Below are 27,681 nucleotides of genomic sequence, written 5' to 3' on the forward strand. Positions count from 1 at the left end.
AAAATGTTAAAAATTATTAATTAATAAGTTMAAGGTACATATATATATATATATATATRTAWATATATATATATATATATATATATATATATATATATATAATATATATAGTATATACCATTTAAATTTATTTATTATAGAAACAATTTGATTAATTTTTTTATACACTGCAATATTTAATTTGTAATTAAAGATTTAATTAATATTTAAAGATAGAAAWTTTTAACTTAMMTAAATWTAACWTTTAAAAAAATTAAATAATAATAAATATTKTTAATATTTTTACTAAATAATTATCAATTTCTTTTATTGAAACTAATTATTATTATTAGATAATGATAACAATATAATAAAAAAACACTTATAAAATGTTTGATAAAGTACTTAAAAAATAAAGAAATATTATTTAATAAATACTTCAAATAAAATTATTAATTAATTAATTAACTAATACTTGAAAAATGTATATTTAATTAACTTTAATAATAGTATATATAGTCTATATAAATAGTTTATTTTTTATTTTATTATATTTAAAAAAAACACAAATTGAATTATTTATATATTTATATTTACTATAATAAATAACTAATTTAATTTTTTGTTAAATAAAAATGTATCTAATATATAAATTGTTATTGCTCAATTCAATTCTAATTACTAGTATAATCACTAATAACTTAACTGAATCATTTAATGTAAATTAATTGTTTATTTATTTTTTTAAAATTAATAGTTTTAATTATAAATAATAATTACATTTTAATACAATTATTTATTTATTTTGTTTTTAATTATAGTTATCAGAAAATTTATCGGATAATTCAATCTATATATGTGGTGGATATAATGGTACAAATATTAGATTAAATTGTTATAAATACAACCAACACACCAGTGTCTGGCAAACCATACCATCCATGTCCACTGAACGCGTTAGTTATGGTTTAATAACATACGATTCAAAATTGTATGCAATGGGCGGCTATAATGTATGTAAATATTTGAAAGAGAAATAGAGAGAGTCTTAAACAGCGGCGGCGGCGGCGATGTTATTAATTACAATTATCTGGTCAACAATACGTTTGAATTAAAAGKTGACCAATAATTGAAATGTAGATAATTTTTATAAAATTTGGATAAAGTTGTAATTGGTCATTTTTTTAAATTAATTGCAATTTAATTATATCCAAGATAATTTATAGTCGACTGTTTAAAAAAAATTATTGATGATAGACGACTGTAATTATCTACAACATTGCCCATGGTCACTTTTTAATTCAACGTATTGTTGATCAGATAATTGTAATTGACAGCATCGCCGCCGCCGCTATTTCAGATTCTCTCTAAATATTGTTCAAATAATTTAGTTATATATATATATATATATATATATATATATATTCAGTATATGTATATAATTGTTAGTTTTAAAATTCAAATTAAAGTTATTTAACAAATATATTGATTTGTGATTTTTTCAAAAAAAAAATAAATTATTTAAGATTCATGGAAGACTTAATAGCGCTGAAACATATGATACGCAAACAAATACATGGAAATCGGTTGCATCGATGATAATAATACGCGAGTATACAAATATTGTTACTATATTTAAAAAAATATCTTTAATATAAATTATGTTATTTGTGATTTTAACTTTTTATACTTTATATATTTATAATTATATAGTCAATTTGATGCAGCACTAATGAATAATTCAATTTATGCGTGCGGAGGAATAAATGGTAATTAAATTTGATTAATAATTATTATAAATAATATAAATTTATAAATAGTATATTTAATATATATATATATATATATAATATTAAAATCTAATTTTAAATTCAAAATTTAGTAAACGTTTTCAAATTTTGTGAATATTATTCATTTAACGATCAATGGTATGAAATGGTATCAATGAATACGGAAAGGCGTGGTCTGGCACTGGTAGCACACGAAGGCTTATTATATGCTATCGGCGGTTATAATGATAAAAATGGTTATTTAAATTCAGTAGAAAGATATGATACATATTCAAATAAATGGACAGAAATAAAACCTATGCTTAAAACAAGGTAATAGTTTTTTAAAACCTAACGGTGCTCAATAAATATTTATAAAAAAAATCCTTGACACGGTTTTTTGTTGGCTCTAACTTTAAAAGTAAAAGTAGTATATTTGTGGGTACTATAGAATCGTGAGACGGATGATATAGCATTAGCACATTATATAAATTACACATTATGTATATTACGGCTCCGGGTTTCCGGGGTCAGGGATGCTCAGTATTGGATAATCTAAAAAAAATAAATCTATACTATTTTAACTAATTTTATTCTTTTTAAAGTAAGAGCAACTATATAAAAAAACGTGTCAAGCACTTTTGTCTATCATTTATACATACAGTAGTAACATTTGATAGATTTTTGAAACATTGCTAAATAGTATAATTTGTTTTTCTTTTAAAAAAATAATTTTTAATGTTCTTAATTATAATTAAAAGTATATATATATATATATATATATATATATACTTATTATTGGTTTTATTAGTATTAAATTTTTAAAATTTTTTATAAACAAAAAAATCAAAATTAATTAACCTAGATATATGTTTGGTTCGGCATCATTTATGGGCAATATATATGTTTGCGGTGGTGAGGGTATAAATGGTTCAGTGGTATATGAATCGTGCGAAACATATAATCCCAAAACAAACCAATGGACACCAATTGGTTTAGTAAACTATTTTTAAAACAAATAATTAAAATTATTTATATATATATACATATTTAACCTAACAAATCAAAAAATTAATTTAGCATCAATGATAACTGGTAGACGATATTTTAAACTGATTGTTTTCAATGATATATTGTATGCTTTGGGTGGACAAATATCTGGTATTATAAAAATTAATTATTAAAATTAATTAATTAATAAATATCATTAGTGTATTAACATTATATTTATATATTTATTTATTTTGGGGGGGGGGTATTATTTTTAATTTCAATTTAGCAACTAATATTACGGAAACTGTTGAAGTATATGATTATAATTCAAATAAATGGTATTACACACAATCATTGCCGGATAAACTTTGGGGATATGGGGTAATAATTATTAATTGAAATTTATTTATTAATTATTGGATTTTATTTTTTTAGGCTGCTGTCATTACAAAAACTTGATTATACAAAAAATGTGGTTATATTTTACTATATTATTATTATTATTAATTAAGTTAATTATTTTTTATCGAAAAATAATGTATTTAAATTTAGTTTATTTTGTTATAAAATAAAAACTAATTACTAAGTTTAACTTTATAAATAAAGTCACTATAGATATTTCCGAAATTTGTTTAGCGCTATTTTATTTGATGATAATGTGTATAAAGTTAAAAATTAATAAAAATAAGTTTTTATTTTTTACTTTAATATATATATATATATATAAATATTTTATTTTTATATTGAAATATTTAATAGTTATATATTCATGAAGATAAAAAATAAAAATGTGTAATATTTTAATGCTGAAAATACTAATAATAAATGATAATAACATTTATTGTGGTTTTTAATTTGTTGAAGGTATATTTAAAGATTTATAATATTTTGGATTATATTTTAAAAGTTTTATTACATAGTAATAAAACATTACTAATATTGAATATATTAATAAATAATAATTAAATAATTTTGTTGTTGTTTTTGTTTATTATATAATTTAATAAATGAAAAAATAACTGCATTGAATTTGTATCAGTGTATCAATTATCAATAAATTAATTAAATTTTTTTATTAATATATTATTATTTAATTAAGTACTAAATAACATATACCAATATTAATAGAATAATTAGATAAATATTAAAATGTTAGAAGTTATTAATTAATAAGTTYAAGGTACATTTATTGGATATAAATAACATTTTAATTTAATTATTATTGTAACAATTAGATTAAATATTTTTTTATACACTGCAATATTTAAATTATAATTTAAAATAARAAAAATAATAAACAAAAAAAAGTATTTAGATAAAGGTAGAAATTTTTAACTTACCTGAATATAACTTTTTTTAAAAAAATTAAATAATAAATAAATATTGTTAATATTTTTACTAAATAATTATCAATTTTTTTTATTGAAACCAATTATTATTATTATAATAGATAATGATAACAATATAATGCAAAAAAACACTTATAAAATGTTTGATAAAGTAATTAAAAAATAATGAAATATTATTTTATCAATACTTAAAATAAGATTATTAATTAATAAATACTTGAACATTTTATATTTAATAATGGTTTATATAAATAAATAGCTTATTTAATTTTTATTATATTTAGAAAGTTAATTTTATTTATTTTTTTAAAAAACACAAATTGAATTATTTATAAAGTTTTATAATTAGTATAATTAATAACTAATTTTATTTTTTGTTAAATAAAAATGTATCTAATATATAAATTGTTATTGCTCAATTTAATTCTAATCATATCAATTATAACCACTAATAACTTAGCTGAATCATTTAATGTAATTTAATTGTTTTATTAATTTTAAAAAATTAATAGTTAATTTATAAATTAAAATTACATTTTAATACATTTGTTTTTGTTAATTTAAAGCAAACCGTTAATTTATCTGATAATTCAATCTATATATGTGGTGGATGTGATGGTACAGGTATTAGATTAAATTGTTATAAATACAACCAACACACCAGTGTATGGCAAACCATTGAATCCATGTCCACTGAACGCAATACTTATGGCTTAATTTCATTGGATTCAAGATTGTATGCAATGGCCGGCAATAATGTATGTAAATATTTGTGAGAGAGAGAGAGAGAGTCTTAAACGGCGATAATAGCGGCGATACTATTAATTACAATTATCTGGTCAACAATACGTTTGAATTAAAAAAAAAGTGACCAAGGGGAATGTTGTAGATAATTTTTTGTATAGATAGTTGTAATAGGTCATTTTTTTAATCAATTAATTGTATTATATGCAAGATAATTTACAGTCGACTGTTTATAAATGAATTTATAAAAATGATAGTCGACTGCAATTAACTAACAAATCATACAATTGATTAAAAAATGACTAATTACAATTTTATCCAGATTAAAATTATCTACAACCATTGTCACCTTTGTCATTTTTTTTAATTCAACGTATTTTTAACCAGATAATAGTAATCAATAGCACCCCCGCCGCCGCCATTGTTTAAGATTCAATCTAAATATTATACAAATAATTAAGTAAAAAATTATATATATCTAGTAAATAATTGTTGTTTTTAAAATTTTAAATTACATATTAATTTATGATTTTTTAAAAATACAATAATTTAAGATTCATGGAAGTCTTAATAGTGTTGAAACATATGATACGCAAACAAATACATGGAAATCGGTTGCATCGATGATAATAATACGCGAGTATACAGATATTGTTACTGTATTTAAAAAAATATCTTTAATAAAAATCTAAATTGTTTTTTTTGTTTTTAACTTAATATATATACTATATATATATATATATATATATATATATATATATATAAGAAGGCGGTCAATCGATCTTGAGCGGCGTATTTTTTGAATAACTTTTGAACGGTAAGACATAATTTAAATCTGTAAAATACATTTAAAAATATCATATCGACCACACTTAATATACACGAAATCACAAAACTAAGATGACTAGATATACAAAATATCGGGACCAACGCAAGACACTATGCTACAGGTCAAACTATAACAGACTAATTTTTTATGACAATGTAAATTTGTAGTCAAGAAATAATAGTTTAATATAAAAAAGAATCATCAAAATCGGATTGATACTTTTATTTTTATACCTTGTTAAATTTGTCATAAATCACATTGTATAAAATTGTCTAAAATAAAATTGACGTTATTTATGACTATTATATATTTAGAAGATTAAATTTTCAATTATATTATTATTTCTAAAAACAAAATTTTATTATGTCGACTAGTTTACGAAATAATCGACTTTCAATATAAATTACACTATTGTAATTTGATATTATAATTTATATTCAAAGTCGATTATTTCGAAAACTAGTCGACATATTAAAATTTTGTTTTTAGATTTAGTGATAGTGATTAGAATCTTCATTTAATAAGTATATAATATTTACAAATAACGTCAATTTTATTTTAGACAATTTTATACAATGTGATTTATGACAAATTTAACAAGGTATAAAAATAAAAGTACCAATCCGATTTTGATGATTCTTTTTTTATATTAAACTATTATTTCTTGACTACAAATTTACATTGTCATAAAAAATTAGTCTGTTGTAGTTTGACCTGTAGCATAGTGTCTTTCATTGGTCCCGATATTTTGTATATCTGGTCATCCTAGTTTTGTGATTGTGTATATATTAAGTGTGGTCGATATGATATTCTTAAATGTATTTTACAGAATTAAATTATCTCTAACCGTTTAAAAGTTATTCAAAAAATACGCCGCTCATGATCGATTGACCGCCTTCTTATATATTGTATATATCTATCTAATTATAAAGACAATTTGATGCAACAGTAATGAATAATTCAATTTATGCWTGYGGAGGATTAAATGGTAATTAAATTTGATTAATAATTAGTAGGCATTTATTAGGTTTTTTTAAAAATAAATAATAATAATAAATAATATATTTAATATATAATTTATTAATTTAGTAAACGTTTTCAAATTTTGTGAATATTATTCAACGATTAACGATCAATGGTATGAAATGGTATCAATGAATACGGAAAGGCGTGGTCTGGCACTGGTAGCACACGAAGGCTTATTATATGCTATCGGCGGTTATAATGATAGGGATTACTATTTAAATTCAGTAGAAAGATATGATACATATTCAAATAAATGGACACAAATAAAACCTATGCTTATACCAAGGTAATAGTTTCTATTTTTTWAAAAAAATACCTATCGGTGCTCAATGAACACACATAAAAATATATATATATATATATATATAAAGTAGTAAAAAACTTTTGATAGATTTAAGAAACTTTTCGAAAATTGTTAAATAATATAATTTATTTTTATTTAAAAAAATAATTTTTAATGTTCTTAATTAGAATTAAAAGTACAGTATATATATATATATAGGTTATTTATTGGCTTTATTAGTATTAATTTTTTTTAAATTTTTTACAAACAAACAAATAAAATAATTAACCTAGATATATGTTTGGTTCGGCTTCATTTATGGGCAATATATATGTTTGCGGTGGTGAGGGTATAAATACAACAATATATGAATCGTGTGAAACATATGATCCCAAAACAAATCAATGGACAACAATTGGTTTAGCAAAATATTTTTTAATTTATATCTATTCTAAACTTATTATATCTAAACTTAACAAATAAAAAATTAATTAATTAAATTTAATTAATTTAGCATCAATGTTAACTGGTAGACGATATTTTAAACTAATTGTTTTCAATGATATATTGTATGCTTTGGGTGGACTAATATCAGGTATTGTTAAAATTAATTATTTAATTATTTACTTAAATATCATCAGTGTATTAACATTATTATTATTTTTAATATAAATTTAGAAACTAATATTACGGAAACTGTTGAAGTTTATGATTATAATTCAAATAAATGGTATTATACACAATCATTGCCGGATAAACTTTGGGGATATGGAGTAATAATTACTATTTATTTAAATTTAGTTATTAAATATTTAATTTTATTTCTATAGGCTGCTGTTATTACAAAAATTTGATTATATAAAAAAATCGTTATATTTTACTATATTATTATTAATTAAATTAATTATTTTTCAAAAAAATGTATTTAAATTAAGTTTATTAAGATATAAAATAAAATAAAAATGCATGACATTTGTTAAAATTTAGTAAAATTATCTACTAACTATGTTATTAATAATAATGATATCAGCTATGTTAATTATTAAATCAAATTTGTATTGGATGTTTTTAATTTATTTATGTTTGGAATAGTTATATATAATATTAAATACTAATTAATTAAAAAAATATATTACTGTATTTATTTAGGATTATTCAATTACAATTAAATCTATAAAATTTGTAATATTAACTGGTATTCAATATTTTGTTTAAAATTTAATACAAAATTATTTATGTTTAAAAATTACTAATTTTAACTATATTATAAAATTTCGATAAATACTTGCAAAATTTGTTTAACGCTATTTTATTTGATAATATTGTGTATAAAGTTAAAAAATATTAAAAATAATTTTTAAAAAAATAGTTTTTATTTTCTTCTGTTATATATATTGTATATAAATATTTTGTTTTCATATTGAAATATTTAATAGCTTTATATTCATGATGATAAAAAACAAATATATAATATTTTAATGCTGAAAATACTAATAATAAAAGATAATAAATTTTATTGTCATTTTTCATATGTTCAAGGTATTTTTATAGTTTTATATTTTAGAATTTAATTTCAAAGTTATAAATAACTAATATTAATTTWAAAAAAAATAATATTTCTTAAATAATATTAAATGATTCTTAAATATATTTGATAATAAAACTTTAAATAGTATTATAATTTAGAACTGTATAGTTATATATATAATTATAGTTAAATAATAATTAAATAATTTTGTTGTTGTTAATTATCAATTTAATAAAAGAAAAAATAACTGCATTGAATTTATATCAATAAAATAATTATAAATAATTTTTATCAATATATTATTAAATTAAGTACTAAATAGCTTATTCAGATATTAATAGAATAATTAGATAAATGTTGTTTAACGTTAAAAGTTATTAATTAATAAGTTCAAGGTACATTTATATATATCGATATATATAACATTTGAATTTATTTATTATGGAAACAATTTGATTAGAAATTATTCATTTTTTCAACCAATAATTTATTTACCTGTAAACTAAAAACTAAAATAAATAAATATTTTTTTATAAACTGCAATATTTAAAATATAATTTAAATTAAAAAAAATAATTAACATGTGACACGATCAGGGATCTGATGCTGATCCTATTGTCTGTGCCTGTTGTTGTTGTGTACCGTTAATTAATTATCGGTAAATCAATACACGGTACTGATTAGCCGGTCAGGTATGCAGCGTGGGTCAGTATGAGACCAATACTTGACTGTTAATACCCGATACACGGAGTGAGATTACCCAATAGGTCTTTAGAGGACTTCTCGGATGATAGGTGTGATCACTGTGCAGCTGTGGTAACCAAGTGGTGGCCAATTATGATCCAAATCCTTGCACACGATGGTAGAGATTGCCAATGAAGTTGAACACAAGTTTAAGTTAAAGACTTTTATTACAAAACGGTATCAATTAAACAATGGTATAAGATATGGATATAAATCGGTATATGAATCGGTAAAAGAGGTTATAATGTACATTAGTAGTGACTATGAGACTGGGCTCAGGTATGAGATACAGTGGCAGTGACTGTGACTGACTGTGAGGTATGAAATGTACTGACTGACAGACTGTGAAGTGTACTGACTAATGAATACAGTAGTTGTACTGTATTTATAGTGGAGTGAATATACAGGTAATGGATTGGAGGGAAAGGTAGTCATTGGACTATTTGAATATAAAACGGTTGAGTATGTGATATGTTGGACAGTGAGGTGCCAGTGATTGGTGTCACTGACCAGGATATACAGGTAAATGGTTAACAATCGGTCAAAAGTAATATCAAATGTAAATATAAGGATTAGTGAATTACAATGAAATAGATATTAAAATAGGAATTAAATATAAAATTATAATCTAAATAATCGGTATTTGAGGACAGTTGGATGTCTTCAACAAACAAAAAAATGTATTTAAAGATAGGAAATTTTAACTTTAATAGGCTTAACTTTTTAAAAAAAATTAATTAATATATATTTTTAATATTTTTAATTAATAATTATTAATTTCTTTTATTGAAACTATAAATAATAATAATTATTATTAGATAATTATAACAATATAATGCAAAAAAAAACACTTATAAATGTTTGATAAAGTACTTAAAAAATAATGAAATATTATTTTATCAATACTTCAAACAAGATTTTTAATTAATTAATTAATAAATACTTGAACATTGTATATTTAATTACTTTAATAATAGTATATATACTGTATATAAATAGTTTATTTTAATTTTTATTATATTTTCAAAGTTAATTAAGTTAGTTTTAAGTTAAAAACACAAATTGAATTATTTATATATTTATAATTACTATTATTTTAAATAATTAATTGTTTTTTGTTGTTGAATAAAAATGTATCTAATATATAAATTGATATTGCTCAATTCAATTCTAATCATATCAATTATAACTAATAACTTAACTGAATCATTTAATGTAAATTAATTATTGTTTTTATTTTAAAATTAATAGTTAATTATAAATACATTTTAATACATTTATTTTTGTTAATTAGCAAACCGTTAATTTATCGGATAATTCAATCTATATATGTGGGGGATATAATGGTACAAATATTAGATTAAATTGTTATAAATACAACCAACACACCAGTGTCTGGCAAACCATACAATCCATGTCCACTGAACGCAACTATTATGGTTTAGTTTCATACGATTCAAAATTGTATGCAATGGGCGGCTATAATGTATGTAAATATTTGAGAGAATGAGTCTTAAACAGCGGCGGCGTCGGCGGCGATGATAGCGGCGATGCTATTAATTACAATTATCTGGTCAACAATACGTTTGAATTAAAAAAAAGTGATGGCAGTGTTGTAGATAATTTATAAAATCTGAATAAAGTTGTAATTGGTCATTTATTTTTAATTAATTGTAGTATATGCAACATTTTGCAATTGCAAAATGTATATACAAAAATTTGATTAATCATTTGACGACTGCAATCAGACTAACAAATCATACAATTAATTAATAAATGACTAATTACAATTTTATTCATATTAAAATTATCTACCACTTTGCCACTTGGTCATTTTTTAAGTCAACATATTGTTGATAAGTTTGTTGTAATTAATAGAATCGTCATGCTGTTTAAGATTCTATCTAAATATTATACAAATAATTTAGTTAAAATTATATATATATATATTCAGTATATGTATATAATTGTTAGTTTTAATATTGAAATTAAAGTTATCTAACAAATATATTGATTTATTATTTTTTTTTAAAAAAAAAACCTTAATTGAAGATTCACGGAAGGCTTAATAGCGTTGAAGCGTATGATATGCAAACAAATACATGGAAATCGGTTGCATCGATGATAATAATACGCGAGTATACAAAAATTTTTACTTTAATTTTTTAAAATTTATATCTTTAATCTAAAGTATGAATTATTGTTTTTAACTTTTTATACTTTATATATTTACAATTATATAGGCAATTTGATGCAACAGTAATGAATAATTCAATTTATGCATGTGGAGGATTAAATGGTAATTAAATTTATTTAACAATTATTGGGCATTATATTAGTTTTTTATAGCATATTATTATTATTTTAAATAAATAATATAATTTGATAAATAGTATATTTATAATTATTAAAATCTAATTTTAAATTCTAAATTTAGTAAACGTTTCTAAATTTTGTGAATATTATTCACCGATTAACGATCAATGGTATGAAATGGTATCAATGAATACGGAAAGGCGTGGTCTGGCACTGGTAGCACACGAAGGCTTATTATATGCTATCGGCGGTTATAATGATAGGGATTACTATTTAAATTCAGTGGAAAGATATGATACATATTCGAATAAATGGACACAAATAAAACCTATGCTTAGAAAAAGGTAATAATTTTTATAACTCTTATTTTTTTATATTTTTAGTAATTTTACCTATTTTCCTGGGAATTTATACGTGAACTTATGGGAAATTTATGGAATTTACATTGGAATATTCGGGAATTTTCTCTTTACCCCACTCTTAACTCTGGATTTTTGAAAAAATTGCTGTTTATAAATGCTATAAAAATCTAACCTCACCCAATACTCCCCCCCCAAGATTTTTTTGAGTATTTTGTTAATTTTACCCTGATTTGGCCTTATCCCCTACCACCCTAAAATTCAAAACCTAGCTTAACCCTTATATATATATTATTGGTTTTATTAGTATTAATTTTTTACAAAAAAAAACAAAAAATAATTAACCTAGATATATGTTTGGTTCGGCATCATTTATGGGCAATATATATGTTTGCGGCGGTGAGGATATAAATGTTACAACATATGAATCGTGCGAAACATATGATCCCAAAACAAATCAATGGACAACAATTGGTTTAGCAAAATATTTTTAAATATTTAACTAAACAAATCGACAACAAAAATAATTTTAATAACTTAATTAATTTAGCATCAATGATAACTGGTAGACGATTTTTTAAGCTAATTGTTTTCAATGATATATTATATGCTTTGGGTGGAGGAACTGGTATTGTAAAATTAATTATTAAAATTTATTACTTTAATATCATCAGTGTATTAACATTATTATTATTTATTTATTTTTTTTTTTGGTATTATATTTAATATCAATTTAGTAACTAATTTTACGGAAACTGTTGAAGTATATGATTATAATTCAAATATATGGTATTATACACAATCAATGCCGGATAAATTTTATGGATATGGGGTATAAATTATTTATTTAAATTTAGTTATTAATTATTTAATTTTATTTCTATAGGCTGCTGTTATTTCAAAAACTTGATTATACAAAAAATGGTTATATTTTAATATATTATTATTATTTTAAATTAATTAATTTTCGATAAAAATTATGTATTTAAATGTAGAACATTATAATGTACTGATAATAATGATGTTAATTATTAAATCCAAATTTGTATTGGATATGTTTTTGTTTATAAATTAATATTAAGTTTTTTTTATTAAAACTATTTTTTTAAAAAAAAGTTTGTAATATAGTATAAAAATAAAATAATCAATTATCAGCATTTTGTATCTTTTGTATTAACTGTTTTGATTTAATCATAACTTATTAGTATTATCTAATTTTTTTTAATAATAATTATTATTTTACGTAACTGTCTTATCGACGATAAATTATTAGTCAAAATAGCAGTGACTTTGGTTTATCGATAGATTTATTTTAATAAGGATTAAAAACAAAAGTCATAATCAAAAGAGTAAACTACCGGTTAAATGGATGTCACCCGAGAGTCTGGAAAAAGATATATACGATACCAAAACTGATGTCTAGTCTTATGGTGTAATCGTATGGGTTAACTGTTTACCCGAGGAATGGACACCATATCCTAATGTTTCCAATTAGGAGATCGCAAACCTACCGTTTGCCTAAACTACCGCAAATTGTCCGCAAATAGTCTCTATACGTAAATGTATTGTTGCGCTGTTGGTCTGACAATCGGGACAACTGAGACCAACATTTTGCTGAACTAGTGGTTGGTTTTTTGAAACAATAATTTGAAAAATTTGGTAAATAATTCACAAGAATCAGTAGATATCGACAACACTTGACATATTAATTATACCATTGATAGCAACGATTTAACTATTAATTAATTAATTAATATCTAAATCAATTTATATTTCATTATATTATATTTGGTGTTTATTTATATTATTTAATTAGTAAAAATTTATTTGTATTAATTAAGGATATATTAATTTTGTTTTATAACAAAAGTTCATAAATATAATCAAAATTGAAACAAATTGTATTTTTTGTTGTTGATATTATTATTTAGTTATTAGACTAAATATATATAATTAAATTTATTGTTATACGGTAAACAAAATTATAAAATTATAAACAAATTCTAATCTAGTAATTATAGTTTAATTGTTAGAATAATAATTATATAATAATAATAAATTAAATTTTAAAAAAAAATATTGTCTATTTAAAGTTTTAATAATATTTTGTTATCTATATCTAATTAACCAAAAAATTATTTTTTAAAAAACAACATATAATTAGCTAATTATTAGATACAATGTTTGTAATCCAATCCAAATGCGGTAAAATGCGTACAAAAGACATAATATTATTGTTATCATTTGGATCCAAACAAGTGGTATAAGGTTTGTCAGTGCCTTGAGCTATACCAATGAGCACTGCCCTACCGTTAATATACTGATACAGTGGACCACCAGAATCACCCTATAAATTGTTTTTAATTAATATTTAAATTATTCTATATAATTGTTAATTGTTTCATAAAATATTTATACTATTTTTTTAAAATATAATAATTATAAGAATAGTTTATTAAAATATTATCTCCAATTAAAAAAAATTAATATAAATATTTTATTATTATTATTATTGAGCCATTTATAGTACAGTAAAAATTTCCTGCAATGAAAATACTGTAAAGCATTGCCAACGAAACTAAACTTTCATATAATAAAATTTTATTGTCTAATATTAATATAAATTAAATTTTTTAAATTAAAAATTATATGACTGAATCTAATACTGAATCAATATAAAAATACTAGTATCAGTATAGTATATTAACTAGATAATTTTGATAATAAAAATAATTAAAAATTAAATACAACCTTAAATTATCCTATAAATATGTATGTCTATGCAATCATGTTATACTAGTAATAATAATAAGTTATTGTATTTTAAATTCAATTTAAAAGCACTTGTTTTTAATAGAAATTTTAAAATGTTTGTTAGATTAGTGTAATTAAGTGTACAGTAGATGTGATTTTCATGAATGAATATTATATTCAATATATATATTTTATTTTTTTTAAAAATCTTGTATTTTATTATTTTTCAGTGATATTATATTGAAAAAAATTAAGATAGTTTTAGCTAATTTCTAATTAAACAAAAAAATTAAAAATATTAATTTTTTTAAAATAATAATAATAAAAATAATTAATAACTTACACTGCATATTACTGTACCATTATATCTGGGATAACGTGTCACATAATAGTTTAAATCATCATTATTATTATTATTGTTGACTAGATATACCCAACCCATATGTAACCGATCAACCGCTATATGGCCGTCATTATCATAAGCACCGAAACCAGCTACCAGTGCCAACTGATTAATAATAACAGATTTTCCTGAATATCTATCGTTACTACTATTCCTACTATTACTGGGCAAACAAATGGCATTAATAGGTCTAAACAACGTATGGCTAGTTGTGGTTGAAAGTGGTATCCATTGTTTCAATTTAATTAATCCGATATCAGAATTAACTTCTTTGCCACTCATATAGTCTGGATAGGCGTACAACTGGTCCACACTATAACCGCGCGGTAATTGTTGGATGGATTGTATGCCGGGATATACAGTAATATCTGATTTGTCAATGTAGTAGCCATTGCTTTAAAAAAAATGTAATGTAATTATTATATTTATAAGTATTTTTAAAAAAATATTTAACTTTTGTATTATAATTTTTTTATTATCAAATTACATACATATATATACAATGTGCTGCTGTTATAATCCATCGATCATTTAATATTGAACCCGAACAGTAACTAAAAAATTTCTATATATATATTATTTATAAATATTTTCTATATATATATATATATATTATAAATTTATTTTATTCTCTAATTATACAGTATATATACTGAATATATTATTAGACAATATAATAATTTATTAACTAACCTGTAACTATTATCAAATATCCACCATTTTTTTCTTTTGTAAATATATGCCACAAACGGCACTTCTCCCGGTTTGGCCGATCGTCCAAACTGTATGTCCTGTTGTTGTGTATAGTTTGCATACCAGCGGAAACACTGGCCGTTCATCAGCACTGACTCGCGGCCCACACCACACCCTTCCGGTGATATTATACTATCCATTGATGATATGATAGCACATAATGTATACAATATAATCACAAACTGTTTGATATTATTGACTGAATTTGTTAAACAAGACATTATAATAATCATAATTTTATCAATAATCTTGTAAATTAACAATATTTTTACAATTATTAGTTATTTTTAAGTTTTATAAAATATAATTATAATATACATTTATTCTAGTTATCAATTTACAATAAAAAATTTTTGATATAATGTATATTGTTTCATTAATACAAATATTTTTATTTTATCATATTTGCATAAAATTGATAATTATAATAGATATTGTAAAATATCAAATATGCTGTATAGTTTATACAGATATTAAATTATTTATTACTAAATGTAAAACATTAATATTTTATAAAAATTTAATATAAATTTTGTAAACAGTATGCAACTTCTATAATAAATCTATTATAAGTATCCTAATGTCTAATTTTATATAAATCCCCAATTTGACAATTTTATGAAAATTAAACTAAATTTTGGCATTTTTATTATTTATATATAATAAATAATTAATTTTAACTCATATTAGAAATGATAGCATTTCTCCAACAGTAAGAATGTTACTCATGTTTGCCATCGACGCAGCAAAAGGTCCATAATTTTTATTAATAATAATTTTTATGTAAAAATTATTTATCATATATTAAATATAATAGGTATGTCTTATCTATCGGAACATCATATCATTCACCGGGATTTGGCCGCTCGTAACTGTCTTATCGACGATAAATTATTAGTCAAAATAGCAGACTTTGGTTTATCGAGGGATTTGTTTAATAAAGATTATTACAAAAGTGATAATCAAAAGACTAAATTACCCGTTAAATGGATGTCACCCGAGAGTCTGGAAAAAGGTATATACGATAACAAAACTGATGTAGACTGCTATAAGGATCGCTCATGATATCAATCCTGATATAAGGAACATAGAGAGAGATAAAAATATTTAATTATTTTTATCTCTCTCTATCTCTCTCTCTCTTTTTTCTCTCTCTCTCTTTCTCTTTTACTATAATTTTAATTAACATAAAGTAATTAAAATTAAAAAAAATTATCAAAAATTATTTTTATTTGGGTTAACTCTCTCTGACTCTCTCTCTCTCTCTCTCTCTCTCTCTCTCTCTCTCTCTCTCTCTCTCTCTCTCTCTCTCTCTCTCTCTCTCTCTCTACCACTCACTATCTCTTTCTTTTACTATATATTTGTTATATATATATATATATTTAAAAAAATTAAAATTAATTTTTAAAAAATAAAATATTTTATTATTCTTATCTCTCTCTCTCTCTCTCTCTCTCTACTGTAAATATATATATATATATATATATATATTATTCATAATTTAAACTAATTATTATTAAAAATAAATTCAAAAAAATTTATTTCTGTTATCTCTCTCTCTCTCTCTGTATCTTTCACTTAATCTCTCTATTTTTTTATATAGTATATATATATATATATAATTAAGGACATTATATAAAATAATTAGAAAATAAATTAAAATAAAATATTAATTAAAAATATAATAAATAAACAAAAGTATATTTTATTTGGTTTTCTCTCTCTCTCTCTCTCTCTCTCTCTCTCTCTCTCTCTCTCTCTCTCTCTCTCTTGAAAACTAAATATTGTATACAAAAAGTTGTATTAATTTAATTTTTATTAAATTTTTTTATTTATTTAATTGAAAAATGAAAAGTAAACCATATTTTTCAAAGTTAAAAAAATTGGACCGGGAGAAACTAACTTGGTCAGATAAGAGGCATGTATATAATAAAAAATATTACATGTGTAAATTGTGTTTTAAAAAAAACGAAAATGATATGGTTTTATTAGAACACATAAATATTGTTCATAAAAAAAAGTTTTTTTAAATAATATATCCAAATATATTGAAAAAATATGGTTTTTTCAACCATTATCTCTAAAATAGGTAAGCTATTTTTTAAATTATTTTTAAAATTATTTTTAAAATTATTTTTTAAAATTATTAACAATTTATTATAAAATCAATCAATAGGCTCAAAGTAGTCAGATTAATACAACAACATCCTGATATCCTGATATAAGGAGCGCCGGAGACTATGTTGAATCCTATTTGACTTGTATCATAATTTAGTTGTTTAGTGATAGAAAAGAAATAATAAGTGACATTCGGCCTTTAAGTATTACAAAAAATATAAATTATTTTATAGTATATTGTAATTTAATTATTGATTCACATTTTCAAAATAAAAAAACAAATATATTGAAAATAATTCCAACAAATAATACAGAAAAAGATGAAGTTATAAAATTTGATTTTAATGTTAAAAATTTTATTCCTTTGAAATATAATCAATTTAATACTATAAATTTGAAAATTACTGATGAAGAAAATAATGATTTAATTTTTAGAAAAGGAAAATTTTTTGGTACACTTATTATTAGACCACACTATTATATATGATTTAGTTGTGTTCATGCCTTCAATATGATTACACGTTTAAAATAATGGATTATAATTCTTATTATTGTGCTCAAGCAAAAAGTAATCAAAAAGGTGAAGGAATACCAATACAAGGTGTTAATCAAATTGAACCATCTAATATTGATTTTTTACCTCAAAAATAAAAAAAGTTAAAAATAAAAAATTCATTAATAAATTTCGTTTAAATAAAAAAAATCGTAAATCAATACAAAAACGACCACAAAGAAAATTAAAGAAAAAATTTACAAAACGTAAGAAAACGCGGAAACTAAATATTTTTAATTAAAAATGGCAACAGAAATTTTAAAAGAAGAATTAAATTTGTTTGAAAAAGTTAAATTTCAAGGAGCTATTGAAAGTCAACAATTACTTGAATACCAACCAAAATCAAATGTTCTTGAATCAAATACAATTGATTTTGAAATTCAAGCATCAGCTGACGAATATATTGATATGCAAAATATTTATTTAATGCTAACATGTAAAGTAACAAATAGAGATGGAACAAATTTTGCTGCAGCAATAAATAATTTTGCACCTACTAATTACATTTTGAACACATCTTTTGATCAACTAGCTATTTATTTAGGATCGACTTTAGTTAGTCAGGCTGCTCAAAATTATAATTACATGGCATTTATTGAGGCTGTTACTAAACAATCGAATTTTTCAAACGGTAGTGTTACTCCATCGGGATTTGTTACAACATTTTGGACACCTGCTTATAATTATGAAAATCCAAATGAACATTTAGTTACTTTATGTAATTCTAGTAAAGTAATGCAATTTTATGGGAGATTACATGGACCAATATTTACTTCAAACAAATTACTTATAAGTGGTGTTCCTATAAAATTAGAATTTACAAAAGCAAATGAAAGATGGCCAACAGTTTCACAACAAGCAGCAATGACAGCAGATCAATATCCATTATTAAAAATTACTGATATGAGTATTTTTGCTCGAAAAGTAAAAGTAACTCCAAGTTTACTTAATGCACATGCACAAGCATTACGAATATCTAATGCATTATATCCAGTAAAACGACCTAATATTAAAGTAATTAACTTAACACAAGGACAGTCATCTTTTAATATAGATAATTTATTTCTTGGTCAATTGCCTAGTAAAATTATATTAGGTATTGTTAAATTTGGGCTATAGCTTTGTTAATAATCCATCTCCTATAGATGTTAAAAATTATAAAAATGGATTATGTTTATATGCGTTTAACTTGAATAATGATTTTAGTTTTAGTGACAAATACATAAATTTACCTAAAAGTGGATATATTAATGTTTATTTAAAATTTTCAGAAAATTTAGCTAACGCTATTAAATTAATTTGTTATGCTGTTTTTGATAATACTATTGAAATTGATGAAAATAGAAATATAACAACTGATTACTAAACATGAATACTTATCAGATATTAAATTATATAAAACGAGATAAAATAGTTAAAAATCAGTTTTGTGGTGTATAGCTTTAAATCAAATAACTTATTTAAAAACTAAAAAGCCTTGTGCATTTATTGTTAACACACACAAATCATTTCAGCCTGGTGAGCATTGGTTTGCTATCTATTTACCACTCACTGGACCTATAGAATATTTTGATTCTTTTGGTAGAAAACCATATCATAAAGAAATATATTCTTTCTTTAAATTAAATGGTAACAAATTTATATTTAATCAAATTCCACTACAACATTATTTTTCTACTACTTGTGGATATTATTGTATTTTTTATATATTAATGCGAATAAAAAATTATACTAGAAAAAATATTTTTAATTTTTTTCTAAGTAATAGATTATTAAATGATAAAATTATTATAAAATTATTTAAAAAACTAAAAAATGAAGTCAGTAACATTTGATGAAAATGTACACGTTAAAACGATGTATGTTTGGTCATATGCTTCAAAACAAGCAAGAATTTCTAATTGGCATTGGATAATATGGGAAAGACTTATTTATGAAACTAAATGTAAACTTATTGGAGAAAATATTTCATGTTTTAGAAAAAAATTTAGAGAAAAAATATTTAATGAACGTTTTAATAATAATTTGTAATAATTTTTTATTTTACAATAAAGTTATTTTTTAACAAACAAAAATTTTTTGTTTTATTACTATAACTGCATTACATATTGGACAATTAGCTACTTTTAATGAACATAAATAACAAGTTAATAAATGAGAACATGGTAAAAATACAATATTAAAATCGTTTGTATAGCAAATTTTACACAATAAATTACTTTCTATTTTTTCATTTATTACATTTTTCATTTCAAAACATTTTAATTTCTCAGAATAAAGTTTTTCATTTTGTATTTTAACACATTCATTAATAAAAACAGTACTTCTTTTTCTTTTAAATAACTACATTGTGGATAATATTTAGCATGTTCTATCCATGGGTCATCACCTGGTAACCATAAACAAAGTCCTCCTTTGCATTTAAAACATTTCAAATAATCTTCTAACCCAATTGAGTAAAATCCGGCTTCTGCAAATCGATGGTAGTTATTTAATGTTATACTTTCAGTCCATTTAAAATCTTTATAAGATTTTAATCTACAATTATAATTTTCCAAACAATTACAAATATCATTTCCGTTAGAATTCATGTTTATAACTAAAAATAACTAAAAATTGTATCATATTTATATTTAAAAATCTTATAAGAATGTTATATTTGAAATCGAGTTGAATATTATTGTCTCAGAATATACTCAAATATAATTTTTTATTATAATATCAATCAATAGGCTCAAAGTAGTCAGATTAATACAACACTGGTCTTATGGTGTACTCGTATGGGAACTGTTAACCCGAGGACTGACACCATATCCTAATGTTTCCAATTGGGAAATTACAAACTATTTAAAACATGGCTACCGTTTGCCGAAACCACCGAATTGTCCGCAAATAGTTTATACAAATGTATTGATGCGCTGTTGGTCTGATGATCCGCTACTGAGACCAACATTTGCTGAACTAGTCGTTAGTTTTGAAACAATAATAGAAATATTGGTAAATAATTCACAAGAATCAGTAAATATCGACAACACTTATATTAATTATCCCATTGATAGCAGCGATTTAACTGTTAATTAATTAATATTTATATTTAATTATATTCTATAATATTGATTGTTTGTTTAAAGTATTTGTAAAACAAGTAAAAATTAAATAATTAATGTTTTCTAAATAACTTTATAAATATAATCAAAATTGCAAACAAATTATTATTATTATTATTTTGTAATTATAATTTAATTGTTAGCATAATAATTAAATAATAGAATAGTAAAATTGAATTTAAAAATAATAATTTTTAGTTTAAAGTTTTAATAATATTTTGTTTTTTTTATTATTATATAAAAAAATATTATTAAAACTTCTATTTCTAATTAAAAACAAAATAAAAACATATAATTAGCTAATTATTAGATACAATGTTTGTAATCCAATCCAAATGCGGTAAAATGCGTACAAATAATATTAGTTTATTGTAATCATTTGTATTCAAACACGAGGTATGAGTTTTATGAGTGCCTTGAGCTATACCAATGAGCACTGCCCTACCGTTAATATACTGATACAATGGACCACCAGAATCACCCTATAAATGTAAATGTATTCATATAATACTAAATTATAAGTGATAATAATAATAAATATTATATATATATAATAGCATAATATTGTAGCGGTACAATAATAGGTCATTTAAAATAAATGAGTTTTATAATTACATTACCGTAAAATCGTGTATTTATTCACATAAGGAATGTATATATATATATACAAATAACTAATTAATGTATTAAACTTACACTACATATTGATGTACCATTATATTTGGGATAACGTCTTATATAATAGTTTAATTCATCATTATTGTATACTAGATATACCCAACCCATATGTAACAGATCAACAGTAGGTCCGTCATTATCATAATCACCGAAACCAGCTACCAGTGCCAACTGATTAAGATTTTCAGACGGTTTATATCTATCACTAGACGGTGTATATCTACCACTACTACTACTTTTAATACTACTATTAGTGGGCAAACAAATTGCATTCATAAGATTGATTGTATTTGGTTTAGTCGGAAGTGGTTTCCATTGTTTCAATTTAATTAATCCGATATCAGATTTAGTTTCCTCACCACTGATATAGTCTGGATGTGCGTACAACTGGTCCACACTATAACCGAGTGGTAAGTGTTTGAGTGCCGGGATATACAGTAATATCCGATTTGTCGTAATAACCATTTCTTAAATTATAATACAATATAATTTAATTTATTTAATTAAGTAAATATAATTAAGTTATATATAAAATAGTGTCAAATTAGATAAAAATCTTATAAAAGATATTGTTTTTTTTGTGTTAATTAATTACTAGATTTCAATCACAAGAATATAATATTAAGTGTTGTAATTGCTATCAACTTATTTTTTGTTTGGTTTAGATTATTATTTTTTAAACAATTATTCACTATTAAGTGATTTATCTATATCTATATTATTTTATGATTTAACAATATCAAAAATTGTTTAACAATAATAAAATTTTAGTATTGATTTTAATTTTTATGTAATTTTTTGTTTTTATAAATTACTTACTTATATATACAATGTGCTGCTGTTATAATCCATCGATCATTTAATATTGAACCCGAACACATACTATAATAATGTATTTTTTTAATAGTATTTTTATTAAATAAAATAAATTGTCATTTAATATATAGTATTTATTAAATACTATTAATACTATTAATATTTTGATATACCTTCTCCCGTAAGGAATTATCCATAATTTTATATATTTGAAAATATATGCCACAAACGGCACTTCTCCCGGTTTGGCCGATCGTCCAAACTGTATGTCCTGTTGTTGTGTATAGTTTGCATACCAGCGGAAACACTGGCCGTTCATCAGCACTGACTCGCGGCCCACACCACACCCTTCCGGTGATATTATACTATCCATTGATGATATGATAGCATATAATGTATACCATATAATCAATAATTGTTTTATACAATTGACTGTATTTGTTAAACAATTCATTATAATAAACACAGACAGTATATACTGGTTATCAATATATATTTATAATTATATCTATAATCTCGTTAATTATTACTATTTTTACAATTTTTAGTTATTTTTAAGTTATATTAAATAAAATAATAACAATATACATTTAATCTAGTTATTAAATTACAATTAACTTTTTTGTAATATACAGTATATTGTTTCATTAATACAAATATTTTTAGTTTATCATATTTACATAAAATGGTTAATTATTATAGATATTGTTAAAATATCAAATATAAAGTATATGCATATGTATATAAAGATATTAAATTATTTATTACTAAATGTAAAATATTTTTATAATACTTTAATATAATTTGAAAATTTAATAATAATAAAACTAAATTTTGACATATTTTATTTATATATAATAAATAATTAATTTAAACTCAAAGTAATCATAATGTGATATACTTTATATCCAACATAGTCTAAACAAATTAAATTAAATATTATAAATATATATTGAGATCTTTCAAATTACATAATGTTTATATATATATAAATCATTTCACACTTTAATTATAAAATGTTTGAATTAGCATTTATTAAACAATATAAAGTCATTGATAAAAAATAATTTTATACATATTTTTCTGATTATTGAATTACAGTAAGAGATGAGCAAATAGAAAGTTTCAATAATAAATTTCAATAATAAAGTTAATAGAAAAATTTTCAGGAAATTTTCTAAAGAAATTTAATTTTATTTGTTAAACTATTGGATCCCCATTTCTATAGCTATTGTAATACTATTATTAATGAAACATAATACATATACAGTTTTACACTACTATACAAAATAGGATACATACAACAGTATAAACAAAAATAAGTTTTGTAAATATTTTAAATCATAGTAATACTGTATAATAAATATTTATATTTAATTAAAATACTACTAAAAAAGTTATATATTATTAAACACTAATTGTTTTTAGAGTAGTATTTTTTCTAAAAATATTTCTACATTACCTAAAAATATATAATACATTTATGATTATTCAATTACAATAAAATCTATAAAATTATTAATATTTTTCTTGTTTTAATGATAATTATTAGAGACATCAAAATATGTTTTTAAAAATTTGTATATTTATATAAATATATATAAAAATAAATATAATATATTAAAACACAATATATATATATATATTATAGTTGTATTAATGCAAAAGTTATTTAATTAGTAATATATATAAATTATATATATTATATTTATTTAAAACTGTGAATCAGTAAAATATTTTGTATACAATTAATATATTTATACTAAAATAAAATTTATTAAATATTAATTGTTTTTAATGTAAAAAAATAATAAATTAATTATTAATCAAATAAAACTTCAATACATATTACAAAATATAATTAAATCTATAAAATCACTAATTTTCACTGTTAATCAATAAATTTAAAAAATATTTATTACGAAATTATTTTTTTACCTAAAAAAATGTTACTTAATTAATTGGTAATTATTTTAACTATTTTAAAAATAATAATAATAGCAGTACTGTTCAGCAATAAAAAAACTACATTAAAAACAATTAAATTATTATAAATCTATATTAGTTGAGATTATTAATTATTTATTATATAAACAATATATACTATATGATATATTAATGAATAATAGTTTTATGTAAATATGTTAAACTGTACAAAAAAAACATTAACTGTAATTCAATATTCAAACTAAATGTATAATTAAATAGATTTTATTATAAAATAATTTATAGAATAATAATAATAAAAATATTTTTTTTGTGTAATAATTGTAATCTTAAATAAAAAAAATTGTTTCATTAGATACCATCAAATAAGTAACCATAAGATTATGTAATCAGATTTGCATTGATTAATGTTTAATAATATTAATATTAAATAAAATAATTTATGTTTAGAAAAATATTTGATAATCAATTAATAAGTAATTGTTATTTTTTTTAACTACCAATAGATTAAATATTCAATAACATATTATTAATACAAAACTTTTTTTTTAATCTAAATAAAATGTTATTAATAATTTATTTGGAAAATTTAGAAATTTATTTAACTATATATACAGTATATATATATATATATATATATATATATATATATATATATATACTGTATATATATAACTTTTAATTTTTGCAATTTTATAGCTAAGATAAGCGATGTTAATGCTATCGAAACCTTTCTCAAAGAAGGCCTTATAATGAAAGACTTCAATCATTTGAATGTCTTAACACTTATTGGTGTCTCATTTGAACCAAACGGTGAACCAATTATTATATTACCATTTATGGCAAATGGAGATCTGTTAACATATATTAGAAATGATAGCATTTCTCCAACAGTAAGACTGTTACTGATGTTTGCCATCGACGCAGCAAAAGGTAAATACTTTTTTTAAAAAATATAATAAACTAATTTAAAATTGTTTATATTGTATGTTATATACAATAGGAATGGCTTATCTATCGGAACATCATTTCGTGCACCGGGATTTAGCCGCACGTAACTGTGTTGTTGATGATAAACAATTGATTAAAATAGCAGATTTCGGTTTATCAAGAGATTTGTTTAATAAAGATTATTACAGAAGTAATAATCAAAAATGTAAACTTCCGGTCAAATGGATGTCACCCGAGAGTCTTGAAAAAGGTATATACGATAGCAAAACTGATGTCTGGTCTTATGGTGTACTCGTATGGGAACTGTTAACCCGAGGACTGACACCATATCCTAATGTTTCCAATTGGGAAATCGCAAACTATTTAAAACATGGCTACCGTTTGCCGAAACCACCGAATTGTCCGCAAATAGTTTATACAAATGTATTGTTGAGCTGTTGGTCTGATGATCCGCTACTGAGACCAACATTTGCTGAACTAGTCGTTGGTTTTGAAAGAATAATAGAAATATTGGTAAATAATTCACAAGAATCAGTAAATATCGACAACACTTATATTAATTATCCCATTGATAGCAGCGATTTAACTATTAATTAATTAATATAGCTTCATAAATATAATCAAAATTGTAAATAAATTGTTTTTTTATAATTATAATTTAATTATTAGACTAAATATAAATGAAAAAAAAATAAATTTATTAATATAATATCAAAAAAAACTATAAGTAAAAAAATCAAAATTACATACAAATTATAATTTAATTGTTAGCATAATAATTATTTAATATAATAATAAATTGAATTTTAAAATAATTATTGTCTATTTAAAGTTTTAATAAAGTTTTGTTTTCTATTTCTAATTAACCAAAAAATTTACAACAAAAAAATCATAATTAGCTAATTATTAGATACAATGTTTGTAATCCAATCCAAATGCGGTAAAATGCGTACAAAAGTTATAGTATTATAGTTATCTTTTGGATCCAAACATTTTTTATCATCAGATCTTTGAGTGCCCTGAGTGATACCAATGAGCACTGCCCTACCGTTAATATACTGATACAGTGGACCACCAGAATCACCCTATAAATTGTTTTTAACAAATTTTTGAAACAATTATATATTATATAATATATATACAGTATATACAGAGAGAGAGAGAGAGAGAGAGAGAGAGAGAGAGAGAGAGAGAGAGAGAGAGAGAGAGAGAGAGAGAGAGAGAGAGAGAGAAAGAGAGAGATTATATATATTTTTACAAAAAACTTCATTTTTCTAAACTATTATTTATAATAGAAATTTTAATAGCTTGACAAATTCATTTTGAAGTATTGAGCAATCAAGTAAAGATTTTTTTAATTAATTAATAGGATATTTAAGTTCATGAAGTTTTTGAAAATTTATAAGGAATTTATAGGGAGTTAAATGGAATTTATAGGGAATATATATAGAGAATTTATATGGAATTTATAGAGAATTTATATGGAATTTATAGAGAATTTATATGGAATTTATAGAGAATTTATATGGAATTTATAGAGAATTTATAGGGAATTTATAGAGAATTTATATGGAATTTATAGAGAATTTATATTGAATTTATAGAGAATTTATATGGAATTTATAGAGAATTTATAGGGAATTTATAGAGAATTTATAGGGAATTTATAGAGAATTTATAGG

At 21.7% G+C, this 27,681-nt stretch overlaps 7 protein-coding genes across 7 annotated transcripts; 5 read left to right on the top strand and 2 right to left on the bottom strand.

The window, feature by feature from the left end:
• Positions 1-621: 621 nt before the first annotated feature.
• Positions 622-3,246, top strand: LOC128958005 (kelch-like protein 17). Its single transcript, XM_054303819.1, has 9 exons — positions 622-698; positions 801-992; positions 1,506-1,591; positions 1,693-1,748; positions 1,862-2,081; positions 2,614-2,741; positions 2,829-2,909; positions 3,028-3,122; positions 3,177-3,246. The coding sequence occupies exons 2-9, from the start codon at positions 921-923 to the stop codon at positions 3,198-3,200; spliced, it is 762 nt and encodes a 253-aa protein (XP_054159794.1). The 5' UTR covers positions 622-698; positions 801-920; the 3' UTR covers positions 3,201-3,246.
• Positions 3,247-4,543: 1,297 nt separating this feature from the next.
• LOC128957370 (kelch-like protein 8) lies at positions 4,544-9,379 on the top strand. Its single transcript, XM_054303116.1, has 10 exons — positions 4,544-4,564; positions 4,657-4,848; positions 5,389-5,474; positions 6,596-6,651; positions 6,753-6,975; positions 7,266-7,390; positions 7,487-7,567; positions 7,651-7,745; positions 9,185-9,192; positions 9,268-9,379. Exons 2-10 carry the CDS (start codon positions 4,777-4,779, stop codon positions 9,377-9,379), a joined length of 858 nt encoding a protein of 285 aa, XP_054159091.1. The 5' UTR covers positions 4,544-4,564; positions 4,657-4,776.
• Positions 9,380-9,656: 277 nt separating this feature from the next.
• Positions 9,657-13,414, top strand: LOC128957371 (kelch-like protein 12). The gene is made up of 9 exons (XM_054303117.1): positions 9,657-9,766; positions 10,539-10,730; positions 11,297-11,382; positions 11,488-11,543; positions 11,682-11,904; positions 12,269-12,393; positions 12,470-12,547; positions 12,657-12,751; positions 13,343-13,414. The coding sequence occupies exons 1-9, from the start codon at positions 9,716-9,718 to the stop codon at positions 13,412-13,414; spliced, it is 978 nt and encodes a 325-aa protein (XP_054159092.1). The 5' UTR covers positions 9,657-9,715.
• A 669-nt stretch (positions 13,415-14,083) lies between these two features.
• Positions 14,084-15,969, bottom strand: LOC128957375 (transmembrane protease serine 11D-like). Its single transcript, XM_054303121.1, has 3 exons — positions 15,827-15,969; positions 15,017-15,470; positions 14,084-14,266 (listed from the first exon to the last, which is right to left on the bottom strand). Exons 1-3 carry the CDS (start codon positions 15,967-15,969, stop codon positions 14,084-14,086), a joined length of 780 nt encoding a protein of 259 aa, XP_054159096.1.
• A 4,346-nt stretch (positions 15,970-20,315) lies between these two features.
• On the top strand, positions 20,316-21,581 carry LOC128957376 (tyrosine-protein kinase Src42A-like). Its single transcript, XM_054303122.1, has 2 exons — positions 20,316-20,359; positions 21,233-21,581. The coding sequence occupies exons 1-2, from the start codon at positions 20,316-20,318 to the stop codon at positions 21,579-21,581; spliced, it is 393 nt and encodes a 130-aa protein (XP_054159097.1).
• A 325-nt stretch (positions 21,582-21,906) lies between these two features.
• Positions 21,907-23,474, bottom strand: LOC128957377 (clotting factor B-like). The gene is made up of 3 exons (XM_054303123.1): positions 23,332-23,474; positions 22,304-22,682; positions 21,907-22,089 (listed from the first exon to the last, which is right to left on the bottom strand). The coding sequence occupies exons 1-3, from the start codon at positions 23,472-23,474 to the stop codon at positions 21,907-21,909; spliced, it is 705 nt and encodes a 234-aa protein (XP_054159098.1).
• A 2,326-nt stretch (positions 23,475-25,800) lies between these two features.
• Positions 25,801-26,596, top strand: LOC128957378 (hepatocyte growth factor receptor-like). The gene is made up of 2 exons (XM_054303124.1): positions 25,801-25,981; positions 26,052-26,596. The coding sequence occupies exons 1-2, from the start codon at positions 25,801-25,803 to the stop codon at positions 26,594-26,596; spliced, it is 726 nt and encodes a 241-aa protein (XP_054159099.1).
• The last annotated feature ends 1,085 nt before the right edge of the window (positions 26,597-27,681 follow it).

The sequence above is a fragment of the Oppia nitens genome, unplaced genomic scaffold (genome assembly GCF_028296485.1).
Source record: "Oppia nitens isolate AA-2021 unplaced genomic scaffold, nextdenovo-longstitch-racon4-pilon3 scaffold3_pilon_pilon_pilon, whole genome shotgun sequence".
NCBI lineage: Eukaryota > Metazoa > Arthropoda > Arachnida > Sarcoptiformes > Oppiidae > Oppia > Oppia nitens.